This window comes from Canis lupus, chromosome 3 (assembly GCF_048164855.1).
Source record: "Canis lupus baileyi chromosome 3, mCanLup2.hap1, whole genome shotgun sequence".
Classification (NCBI taxonomy): Eukaryota; Metazoa; Chordata; class Mammalia; order Carnivora; family Canidae; genus Canis; species Canis lupus.
This window is the reverse complement of record NC_132840.1, coordinates 26,965,849-26,988,606: the sequence shown is the minus strand read 5'-3', so window position 1 is coordinate 26,988,606 and position 22,758 is coordinate 26,965,849. Positions and strand designations below refer to the sequence as shown.

General features: G+C 38.5%; 1 protein-coding gene across 12 annotated transcripts in view; it reads right to left on the bottom strand.

Annotated features, from left to right (window-relative positions):
- RERE (arginine-glutamic acid dipeptide repeats) overlaps nt 1-22,758 on the bottom strand; it is a 408,653-nt gene that overhangs the window by 105,291 nt on the left and 280,604 nt on the right. For all 12 annotated transcript variants that reach the window (XM_072819771.1, XM_072819779.1, XM_072819773.1 and 9 more), the window contains 3 exons: nt 19,707-19,755; nt 12,852-12,976; nt 11,253-11,352 (listed from right to left, as the gene is read on the bottom strand). In XM_072819771.1, the coding sequence (XP_072675872.1) occupies nt 11,253-11,352; nt 12,852-12,976; nt 19,707-19,755 (274 nt within the window). The remainder of the gene's footprint in view (nt 1-11,252; nt 11,353-12,851; nt 12,977-19,706; nt 19,756-22,758) is intronic.

Genomic DNA, 22,758 nt, shown 5'->3' with positions numbered 1-22,758 from the left:
GGGACAGCTCAGGTGGCTTAGTGGTTTAGTGCCACCTTCGGCCCAGGGTGTGATCCTGGAGACCCTGGATCGAGTCCCACGTCAGGCTCCCTGCATGAAGCCTGCTTCTCCCTCTGCCTCTCTCTTTCTCTGTGTCTCTCATGAATAAATAAATAAAATCTTTTAAAAAAAAACAAAGAAGGGATCCCTGGGTGGCACAGCGGTTTGGCGCCTGCCTTTGGCCCAGGGCGCGATCCTGGAGACCCGGGATCGAATCCCACGTCAGGCTCCCGGTGCATGGAGCCTGCTTCTCCCTCCTCCTGTGTCTCTGCCTCTTTCTCTCTCTCTATGTCTATCATGAATAAATAAATAAATCTTTAAAAAAAAAAAAAAACAAAGAAGAAGAAGAAAAAAAAAAAGAGAAAAGAAAAAAGAAAAGAAATGGCTAAAGAAACATGAGAGTGATTCATGTTGGAGAAGTCAAGCCAGGCCACAATCATGAAGACTGGCAACAGAAGCACAACAAATGAAAAAAATTAGAGCAATACTTTTCTGTTACAACTATCAAAAAGAGGCATCCGAAAAAGAAAGAAAGAAAGAAAGAAAGAAAGAAAGAAAGAAAGAAAGAAAGAAAGAAAGAAAAGAAAGAAAGAAAGAGAAAGAAAGAAAGAAAAGAAAAAAGAAAAGAAAAGAAAAGAAAAAAGAAAAGAAAAGAAAAGAAAAGAAAAGAAAAGAAAAGAAAAGAAAAGAAAAGAAAAGAAAAGAAAAGAAAAAGAAAGAAAGAAAGAAAGAAAGCAAGCAAGCAAGCATCCGGGTGTCTCAGGTCATGATTGATCCCAGGGTCCTGGGACTGAGCCCCATGTCAGGCTCCCTGCCCAGCCGGGAATCTGCTTCTCCCTCTTGCCCCTGCTCCCTTGCTCGTACTCTCTTCTGAAATAAATAAATAAAACCTTTTAAAAAGCCTATCAGAAACAAAATCACTGCTGCAGTTAAGTCATAAATGTGCCATTACCAGAGGTTAATGTAAGTGGCCTTTCATGTCCCCATCCACCCCTGAGGGACTTTGAGAATGCTCTCTATTGTATTTAGTAAAAGAACAGAGCAGGGCATAATATTCAACTTTGACTAAAGCTACAGATCACCTACAAGGAACAAAATATCAAAGCATTAAAGTAAAAATGTCATCTTCATCCAAATGAGACAGAAGGAATAAATTACATGAACTGTGAAAGTGAAAGTGTTGTTGCCTGGAACTTTTGGGGTTTTTTGTTTTGGTTTTCAGATTCTCTCAAAAAACAAACAAACAAACAAAAACAGAGAATGGGTGAGTGGGGCAGGGGCAGATGGGGAGGGAGAGGGAAAGGGATGGAATCTCAAGCAGACTCCTCACTGAGTGTGAAGCCCAAACAGGGCTCCATCTCAGGACCCAGAGACCATGACCTGAGCCAAAACCAAGAGTTGGACCGCTCAACCAACTGAGCCACCCAGGTACACCTGCCTGGAACTTTTGTATAAAAGTGAATTTATGAAGTTCTCAGCCCAAAGGGAGCCACATGGATAAATTTCTAAACACTTAAAGAAATGATTTTCAAAACAAAAGTCCAAAATGTTTCCAATCGGTCAAAGTACAATTAAAAACCCCTCACCTTTATATATTATTTCATTATATATATGAAAAGGTCTTGGTTACACCAAAAAACCGCCATTGTATCTTCATTTATGCTATTATTAACAATGTAATATGCAGTAGACTCCAATATCTTGATATAAATAAAATACTAGCAGATGTGCTTGCCAAGGCTGATTTACATAGGGGGCTGCTCTGAAATTTATTGGATTTCCATAATAAGAAATCATACAGCATATAAACTTTTCCCATTTCTCTTTTCAACAACAAATCAAAAGCTTAGAGGAAAAAAAAACCCATCATCCTACAACTATTTAATACTGACTTATCTGAATGGAGAATGGTAAAAAGAATTTAAGTAAGGGGGGTGGCTCAGTCAGTTAAACTTCTGCCTTTGGCTCAGATCATGATCTCAGGATTCTGGGATCAAGCCTCTGTTGGTCTCTCTGCTCAGCGGGGAATCTTTCTCCTTCTCCCTCTGCCCCTCTCCCCATGCATACATGAACTCTCTCTTTTTCTCATGAATAAATAAAAAATTTTTAAAGATTTTATTTTTATTTATTCATGAGAGACACAGAGAGAGGCAGAGACACAGGCAGAGCAAGAAGCAGGCTTCCTGCAAGGAGCCTGATGTGGGACTTGATCCCAGGACCCCGGGATCATGCCCTGAGCCCAAGACAGACAGATGCTCAACTGCTGAGCCACCCAGGTATCTCCCCCAACAAAAAAAGAATTTAAGTAAGGATGTGAACATAGCATGAACATCACAAGAATCCTGATCCTAAGCTTTAGACAAGTTGTAATAAAAGGGCTTTCCAGTAATGCCTTATTTAGGAGCTGGGAAACACTCAACATTCATTTAAGTCCTAAGTACTGCAAAGCTAACCCAGGGCCAGATGCTTTATGAAGTTGTCCATTTATGATGAACAAATAGAAAACCTCCAAGAGAAATTCTATAGACTTAATTTTTTAGAATAAAAGAAAGATGAAAACTCTCTACTAGGGATCGAGCTACAGTTCAGAAAACAAAGATGAATTAATACCCAATGGTTAGCAAATAGTGATACTTATAGAACAGAGGTTAAAAAAAAAAAAACATTAAGCTATTGGAAGGCTTGCATCCTTTGTTGAAGGAAATGTGGGTATGCATAAATAAATAAGCAAACAAATATATATTCTCTTGAATATGTAAAAAGCTTAATCCAAACATCTAAAAGGCATCCATATTTCAAGGAATAAAACTGTCCAGGCAGAAGTGAAATCTTTGTGGTCTCATTATAAATTTTACTTATATATAGTGTTCATATATATGTTTAGTGTTACTGAGAGAAAGTAAACATAAAAATGCAAATAAGTTCTGAGAAAGAGAAGCCAAAAGAATTTGAATTTTATTAGGAAATGGGAAGGATACCTGAGCCCAACAAAATGAAATCCAATATAAACTTAGTAAAAACAAGTCAGCATGGTATTTTCTAGAAAACCATAGTTTCAAAAACTATAGGACTCTGTTACAGTTTCTTTCTTTTCTTCTCTTTCTTCCTCCCTCCCTCTTCCTTTTCCTTTTCCTTTCGTTCCTCCCTTCCTTTTCCTTTTCCTAAGATTTTACTAACTTATTTGATAAAGAGAAAGAGAGCACAGGCACAGGGAGCAGCAGGCTCTATCCCAGGACTCTGGGATCACAACCTGAGCCGAACACAGACTCTTAACCAACTGAGCCAACCAGGCACCCTCTGTTATAGTTTCTAAGCATAAATACAAAGATGATTTTGTAAAAGGGCAAATAAATGCAAGCACTAAGAATGGCTGAATCCCATTAGAATAATACAGGCCATCTCTATGCTATATAGCATTATGTTTGCAAATTATATATACACTAAAAGTACGCAGATGAACCTCACAGAAACTGCACATGAAGAAACACACACCTGAAGAGTACACACACAGAAACATTTCTAAGATCTTCTAGAAGGAACACCATTGCTTTGTCATACTATACCATGTTATTTAACATACTATAAAATTACAAATAGAACAATTTTACATTAATAACTGCTCATAATTTAAAATAGTAAAATACAACATCTTTGTCAACATGCATTAAGGAGTTTGCTCCCGTCACTAAAAACACCATCATCTTCCAACAAGAAAGACCAACATATTTATCACATCATCTTCCTCTACATCAATACACATTTTTTAGTTTTTTGTTTTTTTACTTATGAAGTAAAAAGATAAATACGTTTTAACATAAATGATATACCTGTGTGGCTAACTATTCTGCAACTTCACCACTGGACCAAAAGTAGTAAGTCATGGCACCAGGAAAATAAGATACATTCACTACTACTGTGATTCTCCAATGAGAGCTATACCATTAAGAATGTATACATGTGGCTCAAGTTTTATATAATCTGAAGACCATCTATATTAGATTAAAATGGACTAAACACTCTAAACAAAAGGTAAAGCTTGCCAGACTAAATAAAAAGCCAGAAACAACTAAAGATTGGATATTCTTTAAATACAAAGAAAAAGCAAGATTCAAAGTAAGAAGCTAGAAGAAGATGTATCATGTGAACAAGTAGAGAAAGCTAAGTAGTCCTCTTAATATCAAACAACAAAGAGTTCAAGACAAAGAGAGGGTCACGCCAAAAAGGTAAAAGGGGTAATATACAGAGAAAGGTAGGGGCAGCCTGAGTGGCTTAGCAGTTTGGCACCTAACTTTGGCCCAGGGCCTGATCCTGGAGACCGGGGATCGAGTCCGATGTTGGGCTCCCTGCATGGAGCCTGCTTCTCCCTCTGCCTGTGTCTCTGCCTCTCTCTCTGTGTCTCTATGAATAAATAAATAAAATCTTAAAAAAAAAAAAAAAGCCCAGAGAAAGGTAAATACTATCCAAGTGCATGGACCTAATGACACAATTTCCAAATATATGAAGCAAAAGCCAACAAAACCAAAAGGGGAAATACCTGAATTCACAATCACAATTGAAGACTTTAATACAACTCTCTCAGCAACTGACAATACAACTAGGTAAAAAAAAATTAGTAGAACATAGAGGATCTAAGTAATAATAACCACCACTTTAAAGAAACCAACAATTATATAATGGTGCACTCAGTAACTGCTGAATATAAATTCATTACAAGTGCACATGGAAGATTCATCAAATAAACCACATGTTGAGCCAAGAAACAAATCTCAATGGATATCAAAAAGTTGAAATCTTACTGGGTGCTCTCTGACCACAACAGAACTAAATTAAAAATCAGTATCATTCAAAAACAAAAGGGTTGGGGAAGGGGGAGAGAATGTACACAAGAGAGAGCTCAAATATCTGGTAATTAAGCAAATTAACGCTAAGTATAGATAAAAGAACTTTCTTATTTTTTTTTTAAAGATTTACTTATTCATGAAAGACAGAGCAAGAAGCAAGAGACACACAGGCAGAGGGAAAAGGAGGCTCCCTGTGGAGAGCCCAATGGGGACTTAATCCCAGGATCCCAGGATCACAACCTGAGTCAAAGGCAGACACTCAACCACTGAGCCACCTAGGTGCCCGGTAAAAAGAAATTTGAAAAAACAGTTTCTGATATTTTTAACACAATGATAATGAAAGAACAGAAAATCAACATTTGTCATTAAATCAGTTATCTAAGATCCTACTTTTGGAAGCTAGGGAGAAAATGATCATTCAAATTAACCCAAAACATATAGAAAAAAATAATAAAAATAAGATTGGAGACCATGAGATAGAAAACAGAAAATCAGGGGGCACTTGGGTGTCTTACTCAGTTAAGCATCCAACTCTTGGTTTCACCTCAGGTCATGATCTCAGGGTCATGGTACTGAGTGAGCCCCAAGTCAGACTCCACTTGATCTCAGGGTCATGAGTTCAGCCCCATACTGGTTGTAAGACTACTTTTTTTTTAATGAGAGGGAGAGAGAAGGCAGGGTTTGCAGAGAAAGACGCACAAAGAGATCTTAGGAAGATTCCACACCTAGCACAGAGATGGACAGCAGGACTCGTTTTCACGACGCTGAGATCATAACGTGAGCAGAAACCAAAGAGTCAGACACTTAACTGATCGACCCACCCAGGTGCTCTGAGATTACATACATAAATTAAAAACTTTTTAAAAATGAAGATATGTATCATGTTCTGGATTTAGTATTGTTAAGATGTCATTTCTCCCTACTTCGATCCGGATTCAATGTAATCCCAATGAAAATACCATCAAGTCTTTTTTTTTTTTTTTTTTCCATCAAGTCTTTTTAAAAACAGAAATGGCAAGCTGATTCTAAAATTAATACGGAAATGCAAATAACCTGAATAGCCAAAACAATCTTAAAAAACAAGTAAAAAAAAAAAAAAAAACAAGTAAAAAAGTAGGAAGACTTACAGTACCTGAGTTCCAATAAAGCTACAGTACTCAAGGGGTGCCTGGGTGGTTTAGCTGGTTGAGAGTACAATACTCAGGTCATGATCTCAAGATAGAGCCCCATGTAGGGCTCAGTGCCTGGTGGGGAGTCTGCTTGTGATCCTTCCTCTCCCTCTGCCCTTCCCCCTTGCTCTTACCAGTATACTCTTTGTCTATCTAAAAAAAAAAATTAAAAATTAAAAAAACAAAAAACCCCAAACTCAAAATACTGAGGTACTGGTGAAAAGACAGATATTATACTAGTGAAACAGAAGAGAATCCAGAAAAAGACTCATTGTATATGCTTATATAGCAGTTGATGTTCAATAAAGGTATCAAAGGAAAGAAATGAGAAAAGTCTGTTTTCAAAAAATGTTGCTCCTACAACTGGTACCTGAGTGGAAAAGAATGAACTTTCACCCCTATCTCACATAACATACAAAATTAATTTGAAACAAATCATAGACCTGAAGGCAAGAACTAAAACATGAAGAAGAAAGCACAGAAACAACCTCTGTTATCATGGGATGATGAAAGAAACTTTCACAAAAGGAAAATGGTACACCAGACTTTAGGAAAATTAAATATTTTGCTCTCCAAAAGATATCACTACAGAAAAACAGTCCTGAAAAGGGAGGAAATATTTGCAAATACATATATCAAAGGAAATGTATCTGCAATATAAAAAGAACTCTTATAACTAAATAATTACATTAAAAACAATTCAATTTTTAAAATTGGGTAAAAGGGGGATCCCTGGGTGGCTCAGCGGTTTGGCGCCTGCCTTTGGCCCAGGGCGCAATCCTGGGGTCCCGGGATGGAGTTCCGTGTCGGGCTCCCGGCATGGGGCCTGCTTCTCCCTCTGCCTGTGTCTCTGCCTCTCTATGTCTATCATGAATAGATAAAAAATAAAAAATAAAATCTTTAAAAAATAAACAAATTGGGTAAAAGATGCTTCACAAAAAACATACAGATGGGCAATAAGATATGAAAAGATGCTCAATATGACAATCAATCAAGAAATTCAAAGGAAAACCTCACTGAATGAGACACAGACGGACATCATTAGTAATGTCAAAGGCTGAGGAATCTTTACCAACAAACAAATCTCAAAGAGATATCAACTACACAACCATTAGAATCGCTAAGATGAAAAAGACTGACAACATGAAGTCTTATTAAGGATGCTGAAGAACTGAAATTCTAACATACTACTGACGGGAATGGAAAATGGGACAGCCACTTGAAATGTGTTTGACAGCTTCTTAAAAAGCTACCCACACGTGTACAATCCTGCCATTACATCTTTAGGTATTTACCCAAGAGGAATGAAAATACTTCTCTACACAAAGACTGAGTAACAATGTTCATAACGCCTTTATCACAATGGCCAAAAGCTTGGAAACAACACAAGTGTCCACACCAGGTGAATGCATGGATAAAATACTGTGAATATCCATACCCTGGAATACTACTCAGCAATAAAAAGGTGCTATTGATAATGCAACAGCAGAAATCTCAAAATTATTACGCTGAAAAAAGCCAGACTTAGAAGATTAAATAAGGTATTATTTCATTCATACAACAATCTATGATGTAAGAAAATAAATCTGAGGCTAGCAGCAGCAAAGGACTATAAAAGTGCCTGAGGAAACTTTAGGGAATTTGGAAACGTTTCGTATTAGTAGTAGATTTGTTGGTACATACATCTGAAAAAAACTATCAAGCTGTATATACCTTAAATCAGAGCTGCTTATTATACATAAATTATACCCCACATGTTGTTTTAAAACTTACACACTAAAAATCTCATTTGTGAATAATGAAGAAAAACTGAGTCAAAACAAATAATGTAGAAGAGCTTATATTTAAAAATAGGTCCATGTGGGGCACCTGGATAGCTCAGTGGTTGAGCATCTGCCTTCAGCTCAGGTCACGATCCCAGGGTCCTGTGATCGAGTTCTCCCCACCAGGCTGCCTGCATAGAGCCTGCTTCTCCCTCTGCCTATGTCTCTGCCTCTCTTTCTGTGTCTCCCATGAATAAATGAAATCTTAAAAAAAAATTTTTTTAATTAAAAAACAACAACAAAAAAATAGGTCCATGTAATTTAAAAGTTCTATTAGAGAGATGCCTGGAGGCTCAGTGGTTGAACGTCTGCCTTTGGCTCAGGGAGTGATCCTGTAATCCCAGGATCAAGTCCCACATCGGGCTCTCTGCATGGAGTCTGCTTCTCTTTCCTCTTCCCATGTCTCCGCCTCTCTCTGTGTGTCTCTCATGAATAAAAAAATAAAAAAAAAATTAAAGTTCTATTAGAGATGGCAGTTTTAAAGACCGAAATATTTATTTAAATGCATCTAAATTTAAAGAGTCCTACTCAGATGTTTAACATTATAATGTGGCTGTATTATATAGTTTCATACACTTTAAATTTCTATACTGTCTTGACAAACAGGAAATAGACACAGGTATATTCTAAGTTGAGAAATCCCTAACTTTGTTTTGACTCTAAGAAAAAAATAAATGCTTCTCACATGACAATGTATTTATCTTTTAATTTTATTACTTTTTTTTAAAGATTTTATTCATTTATCCATGAGAGACACAGAGAGAGAGAAGCAGAGACATAAGCTGAGGGAGAAGCAGGCTCCACGCAGGGAGCCCGACATGGGACTCAATCTTGGGACTCTGGGATCACACCGAGCCAAAGGCAAATGCTCAATCACTGAGCCACCCACGTGTCCCGACTTTCTGACTTCCTGAATAACCCCTTTGGTTATTTATTTTTTTAAAGATTTTATTTATTTATTCATAAGAGGCGGGGGGGAGGGGTGCAGAGAGAGGCAGAGAGAGAAGCAGGCTCCATGCAGGGAGCCCAATACAGGACTCAATCCGGGATCCCAGGATCACGCCCTGAACCAAAGGCAGTCATTCAACCGCTGAGCCACCCAGGCATCCCTAAATTTATTACTTAATGCAGCCTGAAACCACCATTACTCCAAGGAAGTTGAAATATACATTAACTTCTCATAATATTTTCAATTCACCTCACTTTTCATTAAAGGAAGTACCTACAATTAAAACTCAGCCAGTAAAACAATGAAGTAGACTACTGTAACACTCATTAGACCTTTCCATTCATCACAAAATGTACACACAACTCAGTCCTTTGGTAGCTAAATGCACTTAGATTGCATAACCCAAGACATTTGAGCCATCTTGGACACGCCTAGACAGGAAAATTTCAAATGATGGGAAGGCAACAGAAATAAAAACTCATAAAACCAAAAGCCCTCTGGCAATGCTTAAGAAAATTTCAGAAGGAACTTGCTACAAAAGACCATGGGCAAAAATAGCCCAAATCATTTCTATATAAAAGTATGTTCTACAGAATCCTTAGAGGGGTTAAAATAAGAAAGAGAACAAATTAGATCAATTCAGTAAAGTGACAAAAATAGACATTTAATTAATATGGCAACATCTTCGTTATTCAAAAATTCAACTGATCAGCATGGACATGAAAGGGGAATTTTTTTCATAAAGTTTTTATGCAAAAAATCCACAGAGAACAAGCTCATATCCAAGTTACTCTGAATAAACATAGACTTTTTAGGGTATTTTGAATTTAGCGACATTCACACCACTCCTACCATTCCCGCTGTATACAGATTCACAGATCTGCATCTCTAATTCCTCATCAATAAAATACTCTCACAGGTCCCTTCTAGCTCTATCATGTATACTCAGAATAAAGACTCTTTATAAAAACAAAAACTCTAAGTATGGAAGAAGTGAGAAAGTAAAAGAAATAAATGTATGGGAATATAAAAAAAATCATTCAGTTCTTTAGCACATGGCCCAATCCCAGCAAGATCTCTCCACCTCTAATGTGTGAGAAGACTACTATCATGTCATGTAATCCTCAAGAAACACAACTAGACCAGGAATACACATCAGCCATATGCACGTGCTTCCCTGAAAGCAAGTTGGAAAGTAGAAGAGTCCCTAAGTTGGGAATCTGGGTTATTTTCTGTCCTCCATTATGAACTTTTTGGATTGCTAGCATTCACAACAATCATGTGTGGCCTTTTCGAGCCTTAGATCCTTATTTGGAGACTGAATTAGTCTGTGTGGTTACCAATGTAAAGTCATCAAATTTGATGAAGTAATAATGGACTTTTATGCATTTCTGATATACTAATAAAGTTATATATATTTACATAGGATTACTGAGCATGAGGCTGAGCAACTCCTGAAGACTAACTAAATGTTATTTAAGCACCCTTTTTGTTTTTTCATTTTTCTTGAGAGGTCATTGTAGTTGGAGGAGACTTCACACACAGAGAAGAATTATTTCAAGAGACTTTAAAATACATTAATTTTCCTACAGAGCCTTATATGATGTATTCCAATGTAAAAAAAAAAATGTCCAAAAAAGTAAACTGGCTTCAGTGATCATACTATTTATAGCAATAGCAATTCGAGTTCTGTTCTTCTGAGCTGTGTGTGTATGTGTTACAGGATGAGAGCAGATGAGTAAGCCTGCCAGATGTCATACAACCAACTCAGTACAACTCAGTACACATTAGGCTCACTTGTTACATTTTACTCTAGATTTTTTTAGGATTATTATTTTAAAATTCAATTTTGTTATATAATCATGTGAAATATTTATATGACTCCAAAGCCACATCTATAAAAAACAAATTTGTTCCAGGAAGTCTGGCTTCTTCTCTATTCCCTCCACATACTTTCAAATTCACAGTCTCAGAAAAGAAGGCAAAAGGTATGGCCTCTAGATTCACATCTTGAGTGTATGACTTTGGCCTGTGACTTAATTGCTTCAAACTAATTTCATCACATCTACAATGGTGATAATAATAAAATCTACTTCAGAGGCACGTTGTGAGGATTAAATAAGATCATCTGTGGTCAGCTTTGCGGGATCTTGATGCAGATCAACCACTAGCTTCAGGCTCTCATTTGAGGCTCAACACAATCCTGGGGTACAGACACAGATAGGAAATGAACCTGGAGGCACCATATCACTGGATCGAGGTCATGGGGCCCATAGCCAAGACCGCAGTCCATCTTTCAATCCCAGCACTACACCACAGTACTCATTAAGATTCCAGGCTCCTTTACATTCCACACTCATCAAATACTCCCTATAGCCAGCACAAGGAAAATGAATTTTGTTCCCACCCAGGGCAACTTCAAAAGACTCACTGTATTCAGTGCATTGAGGGTAGTGTCATCCCGAGATGCTGCAACACAGCCATCTTCTGTGGAACCTCCATCACACATCCCTGCGAATGCTGCCATGCTCCTTGGAGGACAGGAAGGAAAAATATCAGTAAAGAAATTTTAACCCTCAGTTTTCAGAGTACATTTTCAGCCCAAATTCCATTACTACATGTGTGACAAGTTAGAGTGTTCAGTCCTATTTCTGCTTTTGTTTAAAAAAAAAAAAAAAACTTTTTAGGGGAGACTGGGTGGCTTAGCAGGTTAAGCAGCCAACTCTTGGTTTTGGCTCAGGTCACGATCTCAGAGTCATGAGAATGAACCCAGGCTCCACAGCAAGCATAGAGTCTGCTTGAGAGTCTCTCTCTCTCTCCCTCTGCCCCTCCCCTAACTCGTGTGCTCACACCCACCCCCTCTCAAATAAATAAAATAAAATAAAATAAATTTTTTTAGGGGTGCCTAGGTAGCTCAGTCAGGTAAGTGTCTAACTCTTCATTTTAGCTCAGGTCATGATCTGAGCCTTGGGAGTTGGACATGGAGCCTGCTTAAAATTCTCTCTCCCTCTGCCCCTCTCTCCAGCACTCACTTGCTCTCTCAAATTTAAAAAAAAAAAAAAAAAGTTAAGATCCTCTACAGTTCACCCTTCACTCACTCACTCACAAAGGAAAATGTTTCATTTACTCTGGTCCAGCTGTGTTATTTCTTCCCATGCTTTACCAGTACTCAGATTAGTTTTGAGGGCATGAATAAGCTAAAACTATTTGCCACAACAGCTGGCTAGAGTACAATCTTTTGAAAGAAAGATCATAATCTTTTTGAAAGAAAAATCTTTTGAAAAAAAAATTAAATTATTTGAAACTTTGCTTAATTCTTTTCATGCTATACATCAACTAACCTTAGGTGAGTTAAAAGTGGTAAGGCAGAAGAGAAAAATTCTTAGTGGCCCCATACATACTACACTGAGGTAGCCTCATCTCAGGTATGTGCCTCCACACACAGCACAGCCTACCACAGGATTAAAATCCAGTTACCAGGCCTGCCCTAGTGCACACTGCTGATACTTCAGTTAGTCCCAGAGACCACTGCAGGCTAAGGCAGGCTCTCTGCCCACACTGTAATATGCAGGGGCAGATTTAAACTTATCTTTTATATTTTAGGCATTTGTAGGCTAGCAAGTCCTCATGTAGTAGGTAAGCCACAAAAACACCGAGGTCAGGCATCAATAAACAGCCTAAAGTAGAGAAATCTGGAGTGCGATTTTAAAATGGGCTACATGACCCAATTACTCTATCTGTATTTCGAAGTTTTGATAATTTCATGTATGGCTTAAGATGATTCCGTTCTGAAGAGTTCTAAAATCTGATGTGGGGCAAACATTGGAAAAAACAAAGTGACTTTACCATGGTAAACTTTTTCTCTGGCATTAAAAATCAGAGTTCTGATTACAGAGGGGTATAACAAAATGTAAAGTCAGAGATGTTCAATGTATAAATAAAATTTCAGGGGAAAGGAGAAAGTTTATTGCCTCCTAATCAACTCAGATGGCCTAATTCAGAGGGTAGAATGGGGGATAATTCCTATTACCTTGCTGCTCTTAAGTACATAAGGAGGTCACAGTCATTAACTCCAGGCATCCAGACCAGTTCCTCATGTTGGGTCACAGTGTCACCATCTGGAGAAGGGAATGGTTGCAATTCAGGAAGTTTGGCCTGTAAGACAGGAATGAAAAAGTCACAATCAAGGAGCATTTAAAGAGCTGCCTCAACAGGCAGGCCCTGGGAACAGATGCAGTAGTTACTGAGCCTCTTTCTTCAGGCAGTACCGAAATAACAGAAAAAGTGTGAGTCATTGAAACCAGCCTGTAGCATGTTTCAGGATCATTTCACCATAGAAGATTTCACAATGGACTGCTTAATCTCTACTTAAGGAGCAGCAAACAGTATCAAAATAAACCAGTGCCAGCATGATCCAAAAAGTGAAACAGAAATGGATGCATGTGAATAAAAGAAATTAGAAAAAAACCCCAAAACCCCTTAGGACATAACCGAGTGCCTTTATAAGGGAAAATGTACATTTCCCATTTAACAAGTTTACAAAGAGACATATATAAATAATGAAATCTCACCTAAGAGTATCTGCTAAAAAACCAAATGAGCTATCCTATTAAGTTACTCTCAAGAGAGTCAGTAACTACAGTATTATCATGGTAAACATAAAAAAAGACACAGAATTGGAGTTAAATTAAAAACACAGTGGAGGGACACCTGGGTGGCTCAGTCGGTTAAGCATCTGCCTTCAGCTCGGGTCATGATCTCAGGTACTGGGATGGAGCCCCAAATCAGGGTTCCTTGCTCAGTGGGGAGTCTGCTTATTCCTCTTACCTTCCCCCTGCTTGTACTCTTTGTCAAAGAGATAAATATAATCTTTTAAAAATTATAAAATAAATAAAAACACAGTTGAACTAAATGATGACAGCAATCAGACCACAGCAGTGGCTTCAGGAGAAGCGGACTGCTTATAAAGGGACAGGAAGGAGCTTCTGGAGACAAGAGAAATGTTGCACCTTGATATGAACTATTACAGTAGATTCGACAGTCTACATAAGATATGAATAGTTCACTGTACATCAAGTATACCTCAATAAAAATTTTTAAAAATATTTGAACAACAGTGCTTAACAACCAACAGTCTAAGTCACCTCTGGGTTAGGGCAGAGCAAGAGTCAGCAGGTACTAATGACCGGCACAACCATCAGAGACCTATAAAGTCAACTATCTACAAAATACACATTTCCTATTGTCTCAGATGACAAACACAGACACATCAGTTGAATATTTTAAATTAAGAGCTATAGTTAAAAAGCTCCAGTGTCCAGAGAAACTGCAAAAAGATTAAATGAAGCAAGGAAGAGGATAAGGCAGCACTATCCAACAGAAATAAAATGAGAGCTACATATTTGATTTTAAACATTCTATTATCCACATGAAACAAAACATTACCTCCTAGTTTGGACTAGCCACATTTCAAGTGCTCACAGCCACCTGTGGCAGAGGCTCCTGTCCTGGGCACACAAATATGAGGTGCTAAGGAGTGAAGAGAACCAGGGTATAATGGAGAGAGGGCTGCCCTGCCCAGGGAAAGCAACCAAGCAGGAATGAGAACCAATACTTGTATATCCCCTGATTTATTTCCAAAGTCCAGAAATTTTGATATTTTATGAGAGCTAGCACTTAAATGTTTAAAACAATTTTGTGGCAAAACGCAACATTAACAGACCATGTGGCTTCAGGGCTACAGTCTGCCTCACAGGAAGTATCTGAGACCTCTAAATGTTTATCAAGCACTGACCTTCTCCAAACAAGGACGCTCCTCTTTAATTTACTACTGGCTTTTATAACATTTAATTGGGTGCCTCAATGAGTTCTGCTTAAGACATGGAGAGCACACTGAATAAAATTTAAAACACAACAGATATTCACATCAAAAGGCATTTTTAAAATTTATTTTATTTTTTATTTATTTTTTTTTAATATTTTATTTATTTACTCATGAGAAACAGAGAGAGAGAGAGAGAGGCAGAGACACAGGCAGAGGGAGAAGCAGGCTCCATGAGGGAGCCTTCGTGGGACTCGATCCCAGGTCTCCAGGATCACACACTAGGCTGCAGGCAGCACTAAACTGCTGTGCCAACAGGGCTGCCCCAAAAGGCATTTTTTCTTACATCTTTACCAAGTTCTGCTTCCCCAGCACCAAGTATGGTACCTAGCACAGTAGCTCTCCAATGACACCATTTCCCATCTATAAAAATGATATAAATCCCAAGGTGCGACCATATACAAGGGCTGTGGTATTAGTACTTGCATGAGCTGCTAGCACAAATGCAAAAATAGTACGATCTCTACAGAGGGGCATTTGGTTATGTCCTACCCTTTCCATGTGCACGCGCCCTTTATGGCAGCCTTTCCCTTTCTGGGAATATATTCCAAAGATATGTTGGCAGGAATATAAAAATCTGTATATGCAAGATTCACTGCAGCATTACTTATAATAGCACATGATTGGAAGCAACCTAAATGTCCAACAATAGGAACTGGAAGAATAAACTGTTCCATTCCTGCAATGGAGTTCTGAGAAGTGGCAGAAGGAAACAAGGAGGCGCGCTACATAAATGCTATGGAGGGAACAGCAGGATACGTTGCTAAAAGATAAAAGAAAGCTGATAAAAGTGTATATATCATGCTACCACTTATCTAAGAACAGAGGGTTGGGAATAAAAAGAAATAAATCAAAACCTTAAGTTTAAAAAACAAAAACAACAATTATCCATCATTAAGAGAAGAAACATGTGGAGGGAACAGAGGTAGCAGACTTTCTGAGCACCCTTCTTCCTTTATATGTTTGACTTTGGAGCTATGTGACTAACTTTGAATAATTATATTGGAATCTTTGAAAATGGGATTTGAGACATGGGGAAAACATACAGATATAAAGGAAATAAAGATAGGATTAAACATAAAACCCAGATACAAATATGAATTGGAATTAGAAGTATTAGAAAGAATCTAAAATATATTTTATCTTCAAAAAAAGGGGGAGGCATATTTCTTGATCTGTTCTCTGAAAAGGCCTAGGAATAGTAACCAACCCGGTAACAATGAACACCCCAGCACCCAGTCAAAAAATGTCACTTCCCAATAAAATAAGGGCTCCTATGAGAAAAGTTTAATTCTAGATCGAGGGCAGGGAATATATAAGATGAGACATTAAAATCATGTGATACCAGTTAAGAGAACCCATCTAAAACCCCTGGGGTCCAACCAGTCAAAAGGGCACAGAAGACAGAAGGAAAGAGGCATCCTACTAGCCCAAGATGGATAATTTAATCATCAGTAAGAATAAGGACAACTGGTTAGCAGATAACAAATAGTTTAAAGTCCACTGGTAACTGCTAGGAGATGTTGGGAAACCAAGCCAGTAATTTTGAAAACTGGTGAACAGAAGGAAGGAATTGGGCATTTATCATCTTGCCTTTCCTATGTGATTCTGGTAATCAGATAGCTGGTGTAAAGGGAAAGCTTCATTTACTCACCTAATAAATGAAGGAATGACAGAATTAGAGTATCACCGTTTTAAAGGGTGGATCCAGTAAGCCATGGCTGCAAATCAGCACTACAAGGACATATATACATACATCCATTTATACAAAGACATATATACACAGCATACATAGGCCAGGGGCAAAGGACTAACCTAGGAGGATATTAAACTTCTAGATTTAACTACTAATTTTCAAGATACGCCAAGGACTAGGGAACAAGTCTAATATCAAATAAAGATGCAATCAGCCAAATTCAGACAATGGGACACCTTACTGGACAAAACACTCACCTTCTTCAATACATACACTGAGAGAAGGGGAAAATTAAGAACAATATACAAATTAAGAGAGATTTAAGAGACTTATCAACCAAATGCAATGTATGGCTCTTATTTAGATTCCAATTTGAACTATTAAAAAAAAAAGAGAGAGATGTATGGGGAAATCTGGACCGAGGGGGTACTCAAGAAAATGCTAATTTTTATTAGGTGTTATATATTGTGATTTTGTTTTTTGAAAGAGCTCTTATCTTTGGGATATTTACAAGTAAAATGGTAGATTTGTGATTCATTTCAAAATAATGGTTGGAGAGGTGTGAAGGAAAATATAGAAGTTTGACCATACTTGGTATGTGTGAAAGTGGAATAATACAGATAAGGGGATTTACTTTACTATTTCTTGACTTTTACATATGTTAATGTTATACCTAATTTTAAAAAGTTAAAATTTGGGCAGCCTGGGTGGCTCAGTGGTTTAGTGCCACCTTCAGCCCAGGGTCTGATCCTGGGATCGAGTCCCAATTTGGCCTCCCTGCATGGAGCCTGCTTCTCCCTCTGCCTGTGTCTCTGCCTCTCTCTCTGTGTGTCTCTCATGAATAAATAAAATAAAATCTTAAAAAAAAATAGTTAAAATTTTAATAAGGAAAATATTGCCAATGCATTTAAAGTCCTGTTATGTTTAGTGCTCCAAAACATTTCTTTTTTAAAATAAAGCCTAATAAATATATTTAAAACCTGATATAAAATAAGTGAAAGTATACAATAATCTAAGCATAGTAAATCTGTTCCTTTCCAAGATTTTAGGTATCTTTTACCTAAGAACCCCCTTTTTTTTATTATGGCAAGGCAAAAAAAAAAAAAAGTAAAGTAAAGTAAAACTTTAGTACTAAGATCTCAGGATACTAGAGACACAAAACGGAAGAAAGAAATGGGTGGAAAACTACAGTGCACGAGGGCAGAGCAGTGCCAGGTGAGTACTGGATTCCCTGGTTAAGCTGTAACTCCTAAGCTTGCAGGCACAGAAAATAGTCGGTGGTAGTCAGATCCACCTACCAGGCCACATGAAGGCAAGGGTATACTTGAGCAAGGCAGGCGTTAAGGGGAGTGTCCTCTTGCAACTTCTTTTTGCCTGTCTCAGTTATAATCCTAGTTCTGTGATGAAATGTGCCTTCTAGAAAATAGATGCCCCTGATGGTTTCTGTGTTTTGATTTTAATATTCCTTCACTTCTTAATTTCCTTCTCATTACAGAGTTCAAATGGGTTGTTAAAAATATAAATGGCGAACAAGAAATGCTCAAAATCCAGACAGAAAAATGAACAACTAAAGACTACTAAAACTTCTATATCCTTACAAAGAGTTGCCTGTCTCTTGCATCCGTACTATGTGATGGCCACATGGCTCACTCTTAGCCTCCATTCCAACTGAAATGACAGCCCATGCCAATCATGCTAAACTCACTTTTCTTACAGCTTAAAAATGGACAATGATTCAATCTGTGGCAATGAGATAAAGGAGAATGCTCCTTGCTCTTAAGGGGGAAAAGAAGGGTGATCCTTTCTTCTTCTCAACATCTGCTATATCTCATTCACTGGAAGATCCACTATTATTTTAGTGCATTTAGAAAGGAAAAATGCTGCCAATTAAATTATGCTCACACTCTAGAATGTACAATGAAGTCTGATATCAGAGCTAATAAAATGTGAAGGAAAGTAGCACATCTTAGAATCAGTAGAACTCAGCTACTGCCTAAGAAAGAAGGCAGCCCTGGGAGATAGCTGGGCAGCAAGAGAATTCTACAGAAGCTGAACACAGCCCTGGCTGGTCCTGTCTGACCAGGACGTGATACCACATGAGACCATCAACAACTATGGGCAGCCAGAGTTTTCTGGTCCTGCCTGTCAAAGTGTCCTGATATAGATATGGGGGTGGGGGTGGTGGGTGGCACGCCAAACATGACATTAGGGGTCCTAGTAAACTGAATCGAATGAAAGGACACAGGTCATGACATAACAAGCTGCTGTCTGACAAAGAGCCAAAGGATCCTGAAGCTCTTCTTAAGTTTTTAAAAAGTTACAATGCAAATATATAGGACCAAACGTCCACGAATGAATGAATGTGTAAACAAAATGTGGTAGCTTTTAAAAGAAATTAAATTCTGGTATGTGGGGCACCTGGGTGGCTCAGTGGTTGAGCGTCTGCCTTTGGCTTAGGTTGTGATCCCAAGGTCCTGGGATTAAGTCCTACTGCAGGCTCCCCATGGGGAGCCTGCTTCTCCCTCTGCCTATGTCTCTTCCTCTCTATCTCTGTGTCTCTCATGAATAAATTTTTAAAATCTTTAAAAAAAAATTAAATTCTGGTATGTGATACAACATGGCTGCACCCTGAAGGTTTCATGTAAGTAAAACAGGTCAGACAGTAGTACAAATACTGTGCAAATCCACTGATAGGAAAAACCTAGATGAGTCAGATTCACGGAGACAACGTCTCAGGGGTGGCCATGGGCTTGAGGAGTTAGAGTTTACTGGGGACAGAGCTTCAGTCTGGGAAGGTAAAAAAGTTCTGGGGGTGGGTGGGGTGATGTTGTGGTTGCACAACAATACAAATGTACTTAGAGCCATTGTACACTTTAAAAATGTTTAGAGGGCAGCCCCGGTGGCACAGTGGTTTAGCGCCGCCTACAGCCCAGGGCATGATCCTGGAGACCCTGGATCGAGTCCCACGTCAGGCTCTCTGTATGATGCCTGCTTCTCCCTCTGCCTGTGTGTCTGCCTATCTCTCTCTGTCTCCATGAATAAATAAATAAAACCTTTAAATAATAATAATAATAATAATAATAATAATAAAAATGTTTAGAAAAAAATGTTAGAATGGTAAATTTTACATTATGTGTATCTTACCACAATTTTTAAAAAGTATGCAGTGATCAGGAAAAAAAATGTGAATTCATATTAAATTCCCTAAAGCATAACAACAATTCTCAGTTGCTGCTCCACAGACTAAAGGGCTAGCAGAATAATAAGAAATCAAACCCTATTAGAGAAGCGACTAAAATTTGCTTTACCTGATGGCTGGGACCAACACGAATTTCCCCCTGGGTGCTGTTCAGCCTCCTGTCATGAAAAGAGCAGATTAGGTTAGCACCATATAGTTCTGGCATAAACATTCACACATTTTTTTTTCAAGGCATGTAATTCACTTGAAATAAATGAGGGATAACAGAGGAAGAATTTTTCCCACTATTTCTACTGTTGTCCTATACATGTACCCTACTCCAAACCCCATACACATCTCTGAAATCTCTTTCTTCTAAAATCTCCTGCCTGCAGCTTCCTGTCATGAGTACCCATACCACAGTTCCTTCACACCTCAGAGATATACATTCTTACAGCACAATCCCAGTAGAGGCTTCTTCTTTTCAAAACATTTCATGTGCCTGACTATAAACCTTATTAAAATATACACAAGAGAACTAGAGTTCCTAGTGCACACACACTAGGTCATTCATTGATTCAATAAATATTTATTAAGTACCTACTATACGCTCACAACTGTCCAAGGTGTTGGGGATAAAGCAATCAGAAATACAATGTCCCTGCCTTACCATAACTTAAATTCTTATCTGGGTATAAAACAAAGAAACAAGTAGTAGGTCAGATATAAAAGTGCCAAAGAATTAAGGAAATGGTGAACAATGAAATATTTTCACGGTTCTTTATACAGGATAGTCAGAAAAGGCCTTTTACGTTTTTTTAGGGGGAGGGGGAGGGGCAAAGGGAGAATGAGAAGGATCACAAGCAGAGTCCACGCCAAGTTCAGAACCCAATGACGGGCTCCATCTCACGACCCCAAGACCATGACCTGAGCTGAAATCAAGAGTCAGATGCTTAATCGATTGAGTTACCCAGGCATGCCCCAGAAAAGGCCTTCTTAACAAAGCAAAAAAGGCAGAGATGAAAAAGATGTGTGAGAATGAACCCAGCAGGTCTAGGAGGTGGAAGACTTTGTCTCATTTCTATGTCATTCCTACTGCACCTGCAAAGCTTACCCTCTCTTTGCTTCAAATCCTAGCTATCCAGGTTCCTTTTAGAAGCCACTGTATAAGCCTTTCCTGATCTCCTTCCCATTTTACCCCACAATTCCCCAAAGTATAGACTGCCTTCCTTTTTCACTCCTTCACAAAACGCTCATTGACAGTCTGTTCTGTCCCAGGTCCTACACAGGGTACTCATTGGGTATACGCTGATGCATAAAGAAAGTCACTGCCCTGAGTGACTTTCCCAACTCCCAATTACCCTCAGCTCTATTCCCAACCCCCAATTACCCTCAGCTCTGAGTCATGACTAACTGTGGACGATCTCAGGACACCATTTCCATGCCCAGAGACATGTCTGTGGTGTTGTACAATCACCTTTGCATTTCCAGGAGTGCCAGGGATGAGAGCTGCAGGTGGTGACAGGTGCTGCGGAGCAGAACACAGTAGCAAAGGCCCAAAGAGGCTGCACGGTCTTGTGTTTGTCCTCCCACAGAGTTGATAATCCCACCATGATGTGTAAAGTTGTTAAAATTAATTCTGGAAAATGATTATTTCCTTCAGGTCTAATGCTTTCTTCTTCCGACCCAACAATTTCGCTCACAAAGAGTCTTATTTGGGGAAAGTGGGGAGTAGACACAACAAAGGAAGTGAAAAGACTAACAGAAAGTAAGGGTGTGTGGCCCACTTCCTAAGGAGCTTCTATTCCAATGACCCAGGGAAGTAGCATCTATCCCCAAAACACCAGGACAGGTCCAATCACTACACTGGTAAGCATAAAACATCTCAGGATAAACAGAATACAAAAATGCCAAGGGAAGTGATCAAAGTTAAGCAGACTTCACAGGGAGACAACAGTGCCTGCAGTGGTTAATATTCAAAGAAACCTCTGAAGGGGACCACATCAGCAAGGCAGAACAGAGGTCTTCCCAAGGGGGAATAAAAACCTGCGGAGGCGGGACACGGTGGGAGAAAAGCTTGCATAAATATTGTCCTTAACATACAAGGCACCTTTGTTTCCTCAGTAGGGGAATGGCATGTTGAAAAACAAGCCAGAAGATAGACTGTTCTAGTAGGTTCATGTAGGAATGTCACACTGTTTTAGGAGGCCTGAGAAGAATCAACAGGCCAGGAGGTGATTTTAATCATGAGTGCTTTAAGACAAGCATGCAGTCAGTGTTACCATTTCTCTTCCAACTTGCCCCTTTCTATTTCATAAATAGCTAAGAGCAAAAACTAGCTGCCAAAAGCTCTCCCCTATATTTCTAAATACTTTCCAAATGCTCACCTGCCTACAAGCAGGTCTAGCCAAAATGTGTCATCTGAGAAAGTTTTGGCCACAGCCCATCCAGTAACTTGTACCCAGTTCAACTTCCAGGTTCTTCTACAAGGTCTATGCCAAGGTTCACAAGTGAATGCCTATGAAAGCATTTCCCCCATCACTGCTACACACACACTAAGTCCTTAATAATTCTAGGATAAACATTCCTGGTTTGTTTTTATTTTAATCTTTTTCCTTTTTTATTTCTTCTGTGGCTTATTTTTTGTTTTTTCTTTTAGTACTTTCATAAGCCAATATTCTTATATTTAGCTAAAAATGTGCCACAGTAATAAAACAAACACCAAATATCTTACTGGATATGACTATATCCTACAGGTCTGTATAAAAGAGGTTAATTTCCTTAACAGTAGAAATAATATTATTAACTAATAATAATTATGCAAGTAAGACAAATAAGTGTATTGAGGATCTTAAGGGCCTAAATTGGAAATTGTTTGAGAGAGAATCTCAAACGGACTCCTTGCTGAACACAGGGCCTGACTCGGCTTAATCCCATGACCCTGAGATCATGACCTGAGTCAAAAATCAAGAGTCGTACACTTAACTGAGTTACCCAGGTGCCCTGCAATATGTTACTTTAGTTAGAATACAGGTGCCCTGCAATATGTTACTTTAGTTAGAATATAGGAAGAAAACCTAGCCTCAAAAAGATAATAATAGGGAAAGGGAAGAATATTTTAATAGTCTTTTTGGCAGTTATGAATATTATTTTTGATCCTACCCCAAAACTCAACAAAATGA